A 17202-nucleotide genomic window follows, 5' to 3' on the forward strand; every position below is an offset into this window, starting at 1 on the left:
GGGGTCGGAAATGCTTTCCTGAAGCGGTGTTGTACACAGAAGCACCATAAAGAAAAGAGACCGTAAGTGAGAAATCGTTTTAATAATACATGAAAAGAAGCAAAAGGTACATGGATTAAAGTAAGTGTTCGAAGTTTCTTCCACGGGCTACAATGCACGCCTCACATCTCCGACGCATGGACATCCGAACATTCTGGAATACTCCAGGCGAATTTCGAATTTCTTCGGCAGCTACTGCGATTCTTGCAACCAGCTCCTCAGCATTGTCAACAGGGGTGTCATAAACTAGCGATTTCATATGACCCCAGAAATAAAAATCAAGACATGATAGGTCGGGTGAACGAGCAGGCCAACGCACGGGACCACCACGTCCGATCCACTGTTGACCAAATGTGACATCCAGGTAGTTACGAACATCTCCGCTATAATGGGCAGGGGCTCCATCGTGTTGGAACCACATTGTCTGTTGCGTCGATGCAGAAATCTGTTCATCTCTCAAAAGTTGTGGCAATACTTGCTGCAGAAAGATCAAGTAGATAGGTCCGGTTAGACGACACGGTAACAGGTGAGGTCCGATGAGGTGATCTCCCATAATACCGGCCCATACATTGACCGAAAATCGAATCTGTGCTGCACGACGTCGCACGACGACTTCTGTGTACAATACCGCTTCAGGAAAGCATTTCCGACCCCACATTGCTATATGATTTCGAGTTGTCAGGATGTACCCTACCCCTCTTAGAAGTTCTGAAACGTTTAACTGAAACACCCTGTATAACGGGATATCATTCGTGTATGGTTTTGTACTTCTTGTGAACACGGAAAATCCAAATAAGTTGGTCAGTTAAAAGAAGTTGTAAATGGTTTTTTAAAGTTGTTTGTGAATTGATGAATATTTGTGTCGTGGTTTTAACTTTTTTTTTTTTTTTTGCAACAATTGTTTTTCAATTCTCATGGTAGCATGCGATATTGGTTGGTTTTTGTGGGGCTTGGTGGCCGCCAACTGTCCATGACTCCTCTCGGTGCACTTGGTATGATATGAGAATTGAATGAGTGATGATTTTAATTAGTAGCTATTTTTAATTTGATTTATTTAAGTTCATATAATAATACATTCATCCGCGATTGAGTGTCGAGAGATTGTCGTACTAAAAAGGTATGAGGTTTACTCTTTTAATTTAAGACAATAATAATAGGACATATTGGGCTGCATTGCTCTTTTGATTCTAATCATTTTCTCTCACATTCAAATGGGAGCCCATGTATTCCCTTGTTCCATGATGACCCACAGTTTGCCTTGAAATCCCTGGTACATTTATTAATGATATTGATGAAAACATATCAGGCTTAATGTCTAAATTTGCATAGTTGTTAATTACAGTAATCACGGTATGCTACTGCAACAAGAGCTAGACAGATTAGTCAAGTGGTTGAGAAGTGACAATTGAAGTTTAATATTGACAAATGCAAGGTACTTCATATGAAGTGCAGTAATCCCAGATTAATGTACCTGCTGTATCACCATAATCAGGGTAGTGGAGAATGAAAAGGATCTGCAGGTAATTGTGCTGTCAGATATGAATTTCTCTGAGCAGTGCAGATGGGCTGCCAAGACACATCATGAGTTTTGTCAATGATATACAGTTATTTTGCCAGCAGGGATAAGGAGGTGATTATCCCATTGTTAAGACACCCTAGTCAAACAACATTTTGATTCCTGCCTACAGGTCTGGAGCCCTCATTTTAGAAAGGATGTGGATCTGTTGGAATGTGCAGAGAAGAGCAATGAGATTAATGTGAGAAACAAAAGGCTACTCTTAACATGAAAATGCTTCACTTCTGCAAACTGCAGTGCCTAGAGACTGGTTACCTGTGACAAGATGTCATTGAGGCATTCAAAGCTTTTAATGGATTGAGTAAGCTCAGTGCTGATGGAATCCATCCTCTTGCTCAGGGATAAATTCAAACTGAGGAAGAATGGTTGCAGGGTAAATGTGCAGAAACTTTCCTTCAGGCAACAGATGGTTGATTTTTTTTTTTAACAAACTCCCATTTGGTGTTGTTGAGGTGGGTAATTTGAATAAATTCAAGAAAGCACTAGATAAAATGTTAGCAGGGATGGACAGGTGAAATGGGAAGTGTTGTTGTTTTTTTGTTTTGATTTTTTTTTTTTTTTTTTCTGATGCTACTGTAAGCTTGCTTTTTTCTTTTTTATCAGTTGCCATGTGAAGTTAAGTTAAGAATTATCTCATATAAAAACATACAAATTTGAATGTCAAATGTCATTCAGTATTATCTGTATATTTTGGGGTAAAACATTTCACTCTTAGCTTACTGCAGTGTATAGTATATTTGAAATCTACATTCAGCACCTAATTTGACATGCGAAATAATATGGGAAAATAATTTATTTCTATACTTTGTCATCTGTTGTATCACAAGTGTATTGTGTGTGGGGTTTAACAAACAAGGTTGCTACGGTGACTGATCTGACTTGACAACTAATATTTTACAGTTGGTCTAGTGACTGTGAGGCCTTTTTTTTTACATGTTTAAAGGATGTAACAGTGACAAATAATAGCAAAACCAATCCTATATAACTTTTGTCTTTTGTAAGGATAGTGCAAAAAATTACCTGGAGAGTATTTTGTAATTGGTTTCAGTACTTGTCTGTCATCCTCCTGCCAACATCAGTTAAGTTTAACATAACCTAATCAGTTTATATTTATAGGGTTGGTTAGTTACACTTGCTTAACTTAGACTGATAGAAGGATAATAGACAGGTACCTTGATTTCTTACTTAACATTGATACAGCAAACTTTTGCATTTTTAGTTCATCAGGAAAAAATAAATATTCAAAAACTGTTCATTTGTGTAAACATTATATTGTATCTTATGGTTTGTTTTTGTTTGTTTGTTTGTTATTTGGTTTTTAGAAGCATTAGCTAAGGCCATATTTCTCCTGGAATATGCGGTGGTCATTCCCTGACCTTTCCCCATCCTCCAGTATTTGGTGGTGACGGGCTCGAACCCCGGTCTAATCAAGAAGCATGTGCTACGCACTGCTGCTCCTTCCCACCTGGCTATGGAGGTGCCGTATCTTATGGAGCTTCATTTGCATGCATTATGGATATAACTTGGGCACTGATGTAGTAATTTTATCATGTTTTGGGTTTTTAAATGTGTGTTGTTTCGGTATACTGGTAATTCTTAATATATCACTTATAATTAATGTAATGTATAGGTAATAAGGTAATAATGTAATGTATTAATCACATAAAAAAAATTTAAGAATTTAATTTTCACAGGATTTAATTATTACCAAACTAGTCAGTATCATAGCCTGAGGTTGAGGGACATGACATGAGCATGCTACATAACTGCTGTTTCAGAAGACATTTTAGTATGCCCTTTCCCTAGCTGGTGATTAAATGTTGGCAATGGCAACTAGATCTTGAAAAATATTTGCCTGATCATATATAATTTTATTTTCGCATCCATTTTTCATTTTAAAATTGGTGTGTGTGTGCGTGCGTGCGCGCTGTGTGTATATATCAGTTAATAATGCTGTGAAATTTCATTTTATTTTAGGTTTAATGGACAGTCGTCAGTAGGGCTCCAAGCTCTTGATGATATCCACTTTCGAGCTATGCAGGAAATATCCAATGATGTGTTACTGGTAATAACTTTTATTTAAGTTTTAGCACTTCTACTGCAAAATTCTCTCCTGCAATTATGTTTTAAATATTTTTCAAATGCTTAACATAATAGTTTCAACTTGTTGACTGGGAACTATAATGATGTATTAGATATGCACCACTTTCTCAATTAACAATCACTTTATTTATGAAATTGAAATATTTGCATAATTGACACTAATTATCTTCTCTTCAATTAATAGTTTCTCCCCCCCCATCATAACAAACAACTTGCAGAGATTTTTTTTTTTTTTTTTTCAGGATACCCATATGACTGAATGTCATTGCTTTTATAAAACTATTCCAGTGTGGGTTTTTTTTTTTTTTTTTTTTTTGCGATGCACTGCACGTTTATACAGAGTTCCTGTGATGATATCATTATGTAAACTCAATTGTTTGAGAACTCAAATAATTGAAAAAAAATTTTAATATCTTCACAAAAACAACAAGAGGTACAGTTGACTCAATTGCTTAGTATGCATTTTTCACTGAATTTTTAGAAAAGGAGAAATCAGAAATGTCTTCATGTTATAGTATATGAGGTTGCTGTATATCTGCTTGCCCCAAAACAGATTAATTTTTGTTAAATACTATACAGTTTCCAAATGATAACTTCTGAAGTTTTTTGGAAAGTTAATTTGGAAAGACTTAATTTTTGAAGTATGAGTTTTCAACTTTCAGCCAGCTGTAGAAAATGCATACTTCTAATGTGTCCCAAGTTATCTTTCCCCTAACAAAGGCTTTTAACACCCCCACTGTAGGTATTACACATGTAACTTAATTAAATTAGCAACTAATAAAATTTTAGAGCATGTATAGTTGATTGCATTTTAGAGCATGCATGCATTACTACATAGTTGAAATTTTAAACAAGCCAAAGTTTGTGCATTAGGCATCATCATTATAGCATCTCATATTGTGAAATCCTTCAAGTTTCCTTCCTCCTATACTTAGTAACACTAAGTATAGGAAGCCGACCGGGCTAGCCGAGTGGGTAAAGTACCTGCCCGGCAACCCAAAGGTCGCGGGTTCGATTCCCGCCTCGGGCTTGGATCAAAGTACTGCAAAAACCTTGGGAGGTGCAATATGGCCACAGAAGCCGATGTGCCAACAACTACCAAATCAAAAAAAAAAAAAAAAACTAAGTATAGGAGGGAGTAACACTTCCCCCATCAAAGGTTATATGGCTTTGAAATGGTGCCATCTGCATGGTGATACTCAACTGAGAATAAGTACAGCAGACTTCTCTAATGGAGAAGTGTTATGTATTCAAAGTATAAGAGGAAGACAACTTGTAAAGGATTTCACAATATGAGATGTTAAAATAACGATATCTAAAGTACAAACTTTTGGTTTTTCTTAAAATTTAACTGTTGTTATGGTGCATTTGCATTAAACATGTCATAGTTAAATTAGCAATTTGATTCAGTGTTTCATGGTGCCTTTAAGATTGTGATATAATTTTAAGTTGACATCTAGTCGATCTCTATCACAGATCATCAAATATAAAGGTTAGTTTTTAAATTTTGTAAAAGCTATGTGTTTTCTTAATTAATCTGTGTTCATTCATGCATCCCAGTTTTTCCAAATTCTGATTTTAGGTAATTCGCTGAAGTGCAGAGCCATTCATGCAATTTATGTTGGCCAAAAAATAAAAAGGAAATAAATAAAAATACAAAACATAAACAACACTTCCTACATCATCTGTTCATCCCCTGTAATAATTTGTCCAGTTCCTCATTAATTCATTCAAACTAACCACGTCCACAGTGCCAGATGAAAGTTTGTTCCAACAATTAACCACCCTTTGGCTGAAGGCAAATTTCCACACATCTGTCCTTACTCAATTTATGTCCCCATGTGTTGTCTGAGCAAGAGTAAAGATTCGATTCCATTAGCATCTAACTTACTCAAACCATCCAAAGCCTTAATCACTCAGTCACATCTCCACGCAGGGGACTAGTTTCCAGATGCTGCAATTTACAGAACCGAAGCCATTTTTAGTAAGAGTACCCATTTTCTATTTTTTGCTCCATTTCCAACAGATCTGTATCCTTACAAAAATGAGGCATCTAGGTCTGTATGCAGTACTCGAGGTATGACCTTACCAGTATGGCCTTATACAGTGGAATAATTACCTCCTTATCACTGCTGTCAAAATTCATGTATATCATTGACAAAACTACATGAGCATCCTGGAAGCCTGTCTGTACCGCTTAGAGAACTTCATGTCTGACCAGATTTACTCCCTGGCCTTTTCTGTACTCTACTATCTTCAATGTGGTAACATACATTTGGTATGTTATGCTGGGATTACTGCTGAATACCTATATGTAGTACTTTGCATTTGTCAACATTAAACTTCATTTGCCACTTCTCAGCTCTGCCTAATTTTTCTAGATTTTATTCTAGTATCATACCCTGATTACTGTCATTAGCCAACCTGTCAGCCTTTGTATCTGCAAACTTAGACATTAAGCCTGATTCGTGTTCATCAGTATCATTTATAAATGTTGAAAAATAACAGTGGGCCCAGCACTGAACCCTGAAAGACTGCACTAATGGCATTAGTCCAAGAATACCAGTGCTCATTGATAACCACTCTGTCTTTTCCCACTCTATTATACTTTTTTCCAAAGTTGCCTTCAGCCAAAGCTTGCCCTCTAATGCCGCATTGCTCTACGTTCATTAGTCTCATGTGGAATAGTATCAAAAGCTTTCTGAAATTGAAGTATATGATGTCAATTTTTTGCATCAAGTTTCTTTGTTACTGTGTCATAGTATCCAGTCAGAGTGAAGACACAATTGACCCTTAGTGGTCCATGCTCTGATTCTGTATAACTTGTATTCCTGTCTACATGATGCTGCAGTACTTCTTTAACCACTGTCTCCATTATTTTCCCTTGAACAGGGGTCAAGATGACAAGTCTGTAGTTATTCACTTCACCCTTCATTGCCCATTTGTGAGTGAGGAGATATTTATCTCCAATCCATAGGGACCTGACCCTGAGCCCAAGGATGCTCTCATAATTGTCACTAAAGGTTTGTTTACCTCCTTCATTACTTCTCTTAATATAATTTGGAGACATCCCCTTCAGCCGCAGTTGTCATTTACTTTTAGGTTCAGTAATTTAAATTCCACTTTCATCCTTCAGTTGTTTCTGTTCCACTTTCAACCTTCTTCTGATTTCTCCCTTCACTTCTGTTATTTGGAACTGCTTCCTTCTTGTATTTCTTGAAAATTATAATTAGAAATTTGAGTACCACATCAGTCTTCTGTATCTTCCATCTTTCAACCTACACATGATACTAGTGTACTATAAGTTCTATTACCATTCATGTTTTGGGTCACCACAAAAAAAAAAATTGTGGTGTTTTCTGGAAATTCAGTTTTTGAATTTTCAGAAAACAAAGAACTCCAATTGCGATGAATGGATATATTACTAAAATAAATCTAAAAGAAAAATAACCCAATGAAAGGAAATACATAAATGATGAAATTACATAAAAATTAAGTAAATACAGTGATCTATATATTATAAGCAATACACTACTTCCCAAAAAGTATCTTTATGCCCTCTGCTTTCATAATCCATTGTACATTTCCAGATAAACTTATGTATCAGGCTGATATTAGCATTGGCAAGGGCACATGATGCAAGAAAGCAAACTTATATAGCATCAGCCAAAAAAAAAAAAAAACCCTCCCCCTTCTCATTCACCCATACAAGGGGATAATCACCTCCTTATCCCTCCTAGAAAAATTTCTGTATATCATTGACAAGACATCAAGAGCTACTCTTGCAGACCATCTGCACTGCTCAGAAAACTTCATATCTGCCTTCACAACTATCCCCAGTCCTTTTCACTCTCTACCACTGTCAGTGTAGTACCACACATTTGATACGTTACTCTGGGGTTACTGCTTCCCATATGCAGTACTTTACATTTGGCAATGTTAAACTTCATTTGCCACCTCTCAGCCCATCTGCTCGAACTTTTCTAGATCTTGCTGCAGCAGCGTACTGTCATAAGTGTCCTTAACAACCCTGCTAACCTTCGTATTGTCTGCAAACTTGGACATTAAACCTGATGTACCATCATCAATATCATTAATGAATACAGAAAATAACAATGGACCCAGCACTGAGCCCTGGGGCACTCCACTAATAACATTTGTCCACGAAGAGCAGTGTCCATTGATTACCACTCTGTCTTCTCCCACTCAACCATCCCTTTATCCATAGCAGCAGTTTGCCTCCAATGCCACACTGCTCCAGTTTGTGCAGCAGTTTTCCATGTGTAACAGTATCAAAAGCCTTTCTTAGATCCAAATATATGATATCAAAATTATTCTTTGCATCCAGTTCCTTTGTGACTACATCATAGTATCCAATCAAATTGGTCAGACAAGACTTCCCCTTAACATACCCATGCTGTGTCCAAGCTATAACTGAAGTGCTATCTAGATGATCCTGCAATGTTTCTTTAACCAGTGCCTCCATTAATTTCCCTAGAACAGAAGTTAAACTAACAGGTCTGTAATTACCTCTGTCTCCCTTTACCTCCTTTGTGGATTGGGGTCACATTTGTACATTTCCAGTCCATAGGTACCTCCCCTAAGTCCAAGGAAGCTCTCATAATTATGGCTAAGGGTTTGCTTACTTCCTTTGCTGCCTCCTTTAATATAACTGAATAGATTCCATCCACCTCAGTTATATTAAACGAGGCAGCAAAGAAAGTAAGCAAACCCTTAGCCATAATAATGAGAGCTTCCTTGGACTCAGGACCAGTGAACTGGATATATATAAGGAAGGTGTTAATAGCAACACAAATTGTTTTCATTGGGGCATGTATGATCTTTGTTACAAATGTGCCTAAACCCTACAAAAAACTACCTGATTTCAAGAGGGATGTTATTGTCAGGTGCTGCTGCATTGCTAACAACCTACATCACCCAAATTTGACTATGGGTCCTGTTATCATAAAATGGATGCATGATAGTAGTACTACTGCCAGCTTGCAATGCACAGAAGAACCACAGAAGCTTAATTGATATGACCAGATGGTACTCAGGAGGGTTGTACAGCCATCTTCTCAGATGTTCCTGAAAATCATCAAACAGGAGTTTACAGCCTCAACACAGTTGAGTTCTGCATGAACACATTGCATATGCAGCTCATCAGCCTCTGCTTTGTTTTTGTAGGAAAGCAGTGACACATAAGCCAGATGTCATGAACCACAATTAGCTTTCCCACTTCATGTGGTGCAATAAACACTGTAATTGGTCCCTAGAACAATGGAAATTAGTTCTGTGGAATTGTCTCTCTCACTGAACTCTATTCTGATCAGATGAGCATGTTGCCTGGAGAATGTCTGTTTCTGTGGTGCATGATATTAACAATGCAATTTGTAGAAGTTTGGAGTTATGGCATGGGGCTTTTTTTTCGTGGTATGGCCATTTGTGGTTGATTGTTCAGGAAACCATGAATGCCAATCCCTGGCATAATAATTTGGTCAATTCTATGCTCCCTATGATGTAGCAGTTCTTTGATATAGATCCATATTTGTTTCAATAGAATAATGGGCTATCAGAGTCCTGATTTGAACCATATGGTGCACCTATGGGATGAACAGGAATATCTGGTAAGGACCAGACAAATATATCCCATATTGGGTACTCAGTTGGTGATTGTTCTAAATTCCTCTTAGTTGTTCAGCTAGGGGATGGAGGAGCTTACACAAGAAGACCTCCAGTTCAGGATGAAAGAATACCAAACCATTGCACCTCAGCCACACTGACTGAGCAGAATCACAAGATTAGAATGGGCAGCACACTCCAGTGTTGTCACAAACTCCAGGAGTGTGGCAGGGCAAGTATCTAAATTTGCCTGTGTGGCTCCACTCCATCTTCCTCCACTCTGTGGCATCAAACTCCACCTACTATCAATGTGCAGGACCCACCTCATAAGGTCATCCATCTTCAGCAGTGCAACCTATACTAGCCATAGTAATTTAGGTTAGCATTAGGCTTCCACACACATACACCAATCTGCTTAAGAAGATCATGTGATCCTAACAACAGCCTTTGATGAGACTAACACTTGGGAGTGTCAGATGCTCTGCCACTCCATGTACTTTAGCTGTTTCAGCCAGTCAGCCTTCCCTTAGATTTCTATAGGTAAAAATTTTTTGTATATTTTAATTCCTGGACACTTAACTCCAGTAGTACTTAAGGTTCTGCAATGTCTTTCTTCCAAGCTACAGAAAGTCATGTATAATCTAGCTTGTTTGTTTACTTACTGTACATGCTTTACATGCTGCCAATGAAAAATTCTCTTCCTCATTCCTAAAATGAATCTGAAGCATTCTAATTAATGAATCTGCCAGCATTCTTATGCTTCAGGTTGAAGCTCTAAGAATGCTGGAATTATATTTTTAGAAGAAAAATCCTCTGTACATTGGAAATATACAGTATATCCTCTTTAAATTCAGTTAAAAAAAAAAAAAAAAAAAAAAAAGAAAGAAAGATTGGGCCCAGGTCAATGATTTCAAGCTCTATTAAATAATTTCTTGTGTTATATTCATGATGAAACCTGTTCTATTAATAATCCACTCTATTGTATTAATTCCTGTAGCCATTTAATATATATAATATTTTACAATAATTTAATTAAAAATACTTTCTTTTAACCTGTTAGCATCAGAAGAAGGTAGCAAGCCCAAAATTTCATATTAATAAAAGCTGTCCCCCCCAACCCAGGTAGATGAAGTATGCTTTAGTTCCTTATTAAAAATTTTCCCATTTTTCTACTGCAGTTACAAAATATCAAAAAACCTTATAACTAGGAATTTGACCCATTAGTTTGTACACACTTCCATATGGTGATTTAAAAAAAATGTTTGTCTCTTAAGTAATGCCTTCCCATCCTGAGCTGCATATCATCATTCTTCTCTTTTGTGGTGATTCCCCTCTGCTTTTCTTTCTCTCTTAGGGTAACTCAAATTTTTTTTTGGCTGGTGCAGCATAAGCTTCAGGCTTCCTTGTACCATATGGCTAATAATAATAATAATTAAGCCTTTTGTAAATGAAGAATTTTTATATTTAAGAGTTAAATGAAGCTTGAGGTAAAATAATATATTCATTACAAATATATTTGTACATGAATATTGTTCTGATACTTGTTTTAGCCCAGTCAAGTTTAATACATTACTATCTTCTACATGCTCATAATGAAACATTGTAATAATTCTGAAATGATGGGTGATTATAATAGTTAGCTGTGCTTTTATGTGTTTTCTGTGTTTTAAATAGGTTACAAATGGTATTCGGAATTCTCTGAAAGTAAACCCATCAGGACAACCTAATGATGGGCCAATGGGCATTAGTGTAGCTTTATCACCAACTACCACCACTACAACAGTTTCTAAAGCAATCATCACTAATGCTTCCTTCCGTACAAAGAAACTTCCAGGTAAGAAATTGTGTTAAAATAAAATTACATATTTATGTTAAGGATAAATACTGAAAGAACTTTTTTTTTTTTTTTTATATATATATATATATATATAAAATTAAACATAATGTTTAAATGTACTTACCGTCACTTTCAGTAGTAAATCTGGCATTCCAGTTATAAAATTTGCTGGAGCCACTAGTAATTAACAGCACTGAGTACTAAAAAAAAAAAAATTTAATTTTTTACTTAATTTGGAAAATTACATATTAAGGGAAAAAACACATAAGAATATGGAAATTAATTTGAAGCATATAACTTGGAAAAATTCATTAGTTGCTTGATGATTTTTTTTCCAAAGGCTAATTAATCAAATAAATTTTGTTATTAATTCCAAAAGTATATTTTGTTCTCTGTGACTGCATATAGTGCATTTGCCAGTTGTGTGGAGGTCTGAGTTCATATACTGTTGGAGACAGGAGAAAGTTCTAAAGGCCACTTAAATATAGGCTGTACTTAAGTCAATCTTTGGTTGAGGTAGCTTCCCATTCCTAAATGAATTATTCTGGATTTTTCAGCCTGCCCAGCATAGAAACCAACCTATGAACAGACATTTATTACAGACATACTATAGAAACTATATGGACTGGCACCCTATGTCTTGTTGAATGGGCCATTTTGGAGTCGTTCAAAGATATAGTAGGCCACAACATTATTTTTAAATTAGATATTAAGTATTTATTTTCTTACTTAATATTAAGAAGAACGCATTCAGTTTTTGCCCACACTAAAATTCTGTGGTTGGCCAGGGGGCCAGTGGAACTCATTTTACAGACCATTCTTAGACAATCCCTTAATTAGTGGAAAAAATTCAATTTTTAATAAGATTGACATTATTTTTATTCTGCTGTTTTATGATTGCATACTTAAAAACTTAATGAACAAGTTAAGTAATGTGTACATTGCATTAATCAATGGACACTGCTCATCGTGGACTGATGTTATTAGTGGAGTCCCTCAGGGCTCAGTGTTGGGTCCATTATTGTTTTCTGTATTTATAAATGATATTGATGATGGTATATCGGGCTTAATGTCCAAGTTTGCAGACGATACAAAGGTTGGTAGGGTTGTCAAGGACACTACTGACACTATGCTGCTGCAACAGGATCTGGAAAGGTTGAGCAGATGGGCTGAGAGGTGGCAAATGAAGTTTAACATTGACAAATGTAAAGTACTACACATGGGAAACAGCAACCCCAGAGCAACGTATCAACTCTGTGGTACTATACTGACAGTGGTAGAGAATGAAAGGGACTTGGGGGTGGTTGTGCAGGCGGATATGAAGTTCTCTGAGCAGTGCAGACGGGCTGCAAGAGTAACTCATGGAGTATTGTCAATGATATACAGGAATTTTTCCAGCAGGGATAAGGAGGTGATTATTCCCTTGTATAAGGCAATGGTCAGGCCACACCTAGAGTACTGTATACAGGTCTGGAGGCCTCATTTCAAGAAGGATGTAGAGCTGCTGGAACGAGTACAGAGAAGGGCAACAAGATTAGTGAATGGAACAAAGGGGTGCTCTTACGAAGAAAGGCTTAAGTTTTGCAAATTACAGTGTCTGGAGACTAGGCACCAGCGAGGTGATCTGATAGAGGTGTATAAAGCCTTGAATGGTTTGAGCATGCTCAATGCTGATGGGATTCTTCCTCTAGCTCAGAATAATCACCTGAGAGGGCATAAATTCAAATTGAGGAAAGACTGATGTAGGATAGACGTGCGGAAATTTGCCTTTAGCCAGCGGGTGGTTGGTTGGTGGAACAGACTTCCATCCTTTGTCGTGGAGGTTGATAGCCTAAGTAAGTTTAAGGCTCAGCTGGACAGGTATTTTGAACGAACAGAGGGGTGAAGTGGAAGTGGTTTTTTTTTTTTTTTTGGCTGATGCTGCATAAGCTTGCTTTCTTGCATCAAATGCCTGTGCTAATGCATTGTTCCAGGTGCTCTGATTGTATGATGTACCACACAAGTTAAAAACTAATTTACTGCACTGAAGAAGTGTTTACCAAAAAAATTCACTTCGTGGCATTCATGTAGATAACCTTGAAGTGAAATTTGTATACTTAGGGGAAGAGTAGAAGGTGGTTGCGCAGGAGATATGGGTTAACCTATCAACATATTTGATAGAAAGACCCCTAGGAATATTATAAATAGTTCCTGAAAACTTAAAGGATCAGAATTGGACCTAAAACCTTCCCAATGTATGGTAAAAATTGAAAATCTGTTGTCAGTCCATTTCCTTTTGTAAAAAGAATTGACAATTAATAGTTCTCCTTTTGGAGTAATACTAACTCAAACATTTGAAACCTACTTTAATATATAGGTTTCTGTTGAAGCTATAAATTGAAATAAAGAAATGCCTAAAACCTTTCCAAGAGCCACAAGAACTTAAACTGAAAATTTGGTGTAAATCCAAATTTTCCTTCTTGAAATGAAATGGCTGAACTTCTGAAACATACTTTCATTTATGTACTCTGCCTGCCAAGTTAATAGCTTGTTGGACTACTATGAGCTTGAATCGCTGTTCCAACATGTGGCATACAGTCATAAGATGTTCAAACAAAATTGCACTATTTGCAGTAACACAACTGTCGTCAGTTCCGGGAGTGGCTTGGGCAGAGGAATGTGCTGACAAAATCATTCCAGTATGGAAGATTTCCAATTGGAAGGCAATCTGGTTTCATCAATATTTGGAGAATGGGCTGGCCAGAACATAATGGATTCAGCATGAGAATCTATTTCTAATCACTGCCAAACTTGACAAATAAGATAATTTCATTTTTTACAAATCCACCAGCACTGCTAAATGGCAGCCTTGTATTTCTGGGTGTCTAATAGCAGGAAGACAGCAAGGAAATTTTAGAAGGCCCTCACTGAGATCATCTGCACTTTTACAGATACTTAAAGTATCTGTAAAGTTTTCCTGATCCAAAGACAACATTCAAAATCAACCCAATGGGGGTTAGGCATAAACAATATGCTGATGGCATTTTGCTGCAACTAATTAACTTGAAATCATTGACCTGAGCCCAAAACATTTTTTTTCAACAGAAGTTAAAGGGGATATATATTTCTAACATACAAAGGATTTTTCCTCAAAAAATATAAAGCCAATATTCTTAAGCTTCAATTTTAAATCCATAGCTTGTAACTGAACTGCTAGGGATGGGGAAGGGAATTTGTCATTGGCAGCATTCAAACAATAGGTAAAAAAACAAGCTAGATTATACATTTTCTAAGGCTTGGAAGAAAGGTGTTGCAGAACCTTATGCATACTACTGGAGTTGTGTCCAGGAATTAAAATATACAAAAAATTCTTACTTATAGAAATCTAAGGGAAGGCTGACTGACTGAAACTGCTAAAGTACATGGAGTGGCAGAGCATCTGACACTCCCGAGTGTTAGTCTCATCAAAGGCTGTTGTTAAGATCACATGATCTTCTTAAGCAGATTGGTGTGTGTGGAAGCCTACTGCTAACCTAAATTACAATGGCTAGTATAGGTTGCACTGCCGAAGATGGATGACCTTATCAGGTAGGCCCTGCACATTGATAGTAGTGTGGAGTTTGATGCCACAGAATGGAGGAAGGTGGAGTGGAGCCACAGAGGCAAATTTAGATGCCCACCTTGCCTCACTCCTGGAGTTAATGACAACACTGGAGTGTGCTGCCCATTCTAATCTTGTGATTCTGCTCAGTTGGTGTAGCTGAGGTGCAGTGGTTTGGTCTTTTTTCATCCTGCATTGGGGAGTCTTCTTGTATGAGGAGAACCCCCCCCCCCAGTTGAGACTGAAATGCTATGGGATTTTGGTGGTGTTAGAATTGACAATGGGGGCTGGCCTTAGGAGGTAAAAGAAGAATTTAGAACAATGACCAATTGAGCAACCAATGCAGGATATATTGGCCTGGTCCTTGCCAGATATTCCTGTTCATCCAATAGATGCTCCATATGGTTCAAATCAGGACTCTCTGCTAGCCCATTACCCTATTGAAACAAACACGGGTCAATACCAAGGCACTGCTACATCATAGGGAGCGTGGAATTTTCCAAATTGTTAATCATTGGCATTCATGGTTCCCTGAACTACCAACCACAAATGGCTGTACTATAAGATACAGCCCCATGCCATAACTCCAACTTCTGCAAACTTCATTGTTAGTACCATGCACCACAAATGTATTCTCCAGACATCCTCTGCTCCTTGCATACTTGCTCATCTGATCAGAATAGGGTTTAGCGAGATTGACTATTCCACAGAACTGATTTCCACTGTTCTAGGGACCAATTACAGTGTTTGTTGCACCACATGAGGTGAGAAAGCTGATTGTGGTTGGTGACTTCTGGCTTGTCACTGCTTTCCTACAAAAACAGACTGATGTGCTGCATATGCAACGTGTTCATGTAGATCTCAACCTGTGTACCTTAATCTCCTAGTTGATGCTTTTCAGAAGCATCTCAGAAGATGGTTGTACAACCCTTCTGAGTACCCTCTGGATGTAGATTGAGCTTCTGTACTATAAGATACAGCTGATACAGCTGAGCATTGCAAGCAGGCAGTGGTGTTATTGTCATGCATCCATTTTATGATAACAGGACCCTCTGTCAACTTTGGGTGATGTAGACTGTTAGCAATGCAGCATCTGACAATAACATCCCTCTTGAAATCAGGCAGTTGTTGTAGGATTTAGGCACATTAGCAACTCAGATCATATGTGCCCTGATAAAGTTGTTTTTTTTTTTTTTTTGCTGTTTAACACCTTCCTTATTTATCAGCCTGATACACTCATTTATGTGGAAGGTCCAACAGATTATGAAAACAAACGGTATCAAGATACTTTTTGGAAAGTAGTGTATTGCTTATAATATATAACACATTATATTTACTTTATTTTTATGTAATTTCATCGTTTATGTATTTCCTTTCATTGGGTTATTTTTCTTTTAGATTTATTTTAATAATATATTGCAATTGGAGTTCTTCCTGTTTCTGCAAATTTAAAAACTGTATCAATTTTTTTTTTTTTTTTTTTCATGGTTACCTGAAACATGAATGATAATGGAACTTATAGTATGTTATAAGCTACAGGGATAGGATACACTTAGATAGAAAAGGTGCAAGAATATTTGCTAATGCTATCGAGCCAGTGTTAGGTGGGTCAGAAAACTGGGGCTAGGGTGGTACACAGATTAATGATAGCCACAGGCAGAGGTGAAAGTGATTCTTGCCCTGCTTCTGTTGGAATAAGCAGCAGCCTGGAAAGCAAGGTACTGGCGATTTTAAGAACTGCTGGGAGTCATTATGGAACAAGTAAATACATGGGTTGTGTTTTGTAATTAAGAGCAAGAACAGGTGCATTTATCCTTGCATGTACACCAATGCTAGGAGTATAGTAAATAAATTTGATTGAAGTGCTGGTCAAGACATCAAAGGCAGATATTGTTGGTATATTATATCAGAGCTGAGGTTTCACACAGATATAAGCAATGCAGAATTTGAATTTGGGGAGTACCATGTGTATATGGCAAGGAAACAGGATGGGAATGGAGTAGGGATTATACTGTTAGTTATGAAACAAAATCTCAGGCAGTGCATCCAGTTGACATGTGTGGCTAGTGCAATGTTGTCAGTTTGGTGGTGTGAAAGTAGCAGTGGGAAAGCAAGTGTGCGTGCGTGTGATAGGCCTAATGATTCTGAGTACAACAAGCAACTGTACAGAGAAATAGTGGCCCAGTAAATCAGAATGACTTATGGGGGATTTTAACTTTCCTGATATTGACTGAAACTTGTGGATTGGTCACTCGCACACTGGCCAGACTTTTGTGGATTTATTGGATGATTGTTTTCTACAACAGCATGTTTGACAGGCAACCAGAGGGAGTGTTACCCTTGATCTGATTATCAGAAGTGATTAATCATGCATTAAGAATTTGCAGATAAAGGAACCACTAGATGACAGGGATCACAGTGTGCTGATGTAAGATTTACTTAAAA

General features: G+C 37.2%; 1 protein-coding gene across 3 annotated transcripts in view; it reads left to right on the forward strand.

Moving 5' to 3' along the window:
- The window catches only part of Hyccin (PI4KA lipid kinase complex subunit hyccin), a 419644-nt gene that overhangs the window by 347679 nt on the left and 54763 nt on the right, over positions 1 to 17202 (forward strand). For all 3 annotated transcript variants that reach the window (XM_090388084.1, XM_090388086.1, XM_090388085.1), the window contains exons 10-11: positions 3593 to 3680; positions 11015 to 11174. In XM_090388084.1, the coding sequence (XP_090244210.1) occupies positions 3593 to 3680; positions 11015 to 11174 (248 nt within the window). The remainder of the gene's footprint in view (positions 1 to 3592; positions 3681 to 11014; positions 11175 to 17202) is intronic.

This window comes from Mastigoproctus giganteus, chromosome 13 (genome assembly GCF_048544385.1).
Source record: "Mastigoproctus giganteus isolate SK-2022 chromosome 13, ASM4854438v1, whole genome shotgun sequence".
Taxonomy (NCBI): Eukaryota; Metazoa; Arthropoda; class Arachnida; order Uropygi; family Thelyphonidae; genus Mastigoproctus; species Mastigoproctus giganteus.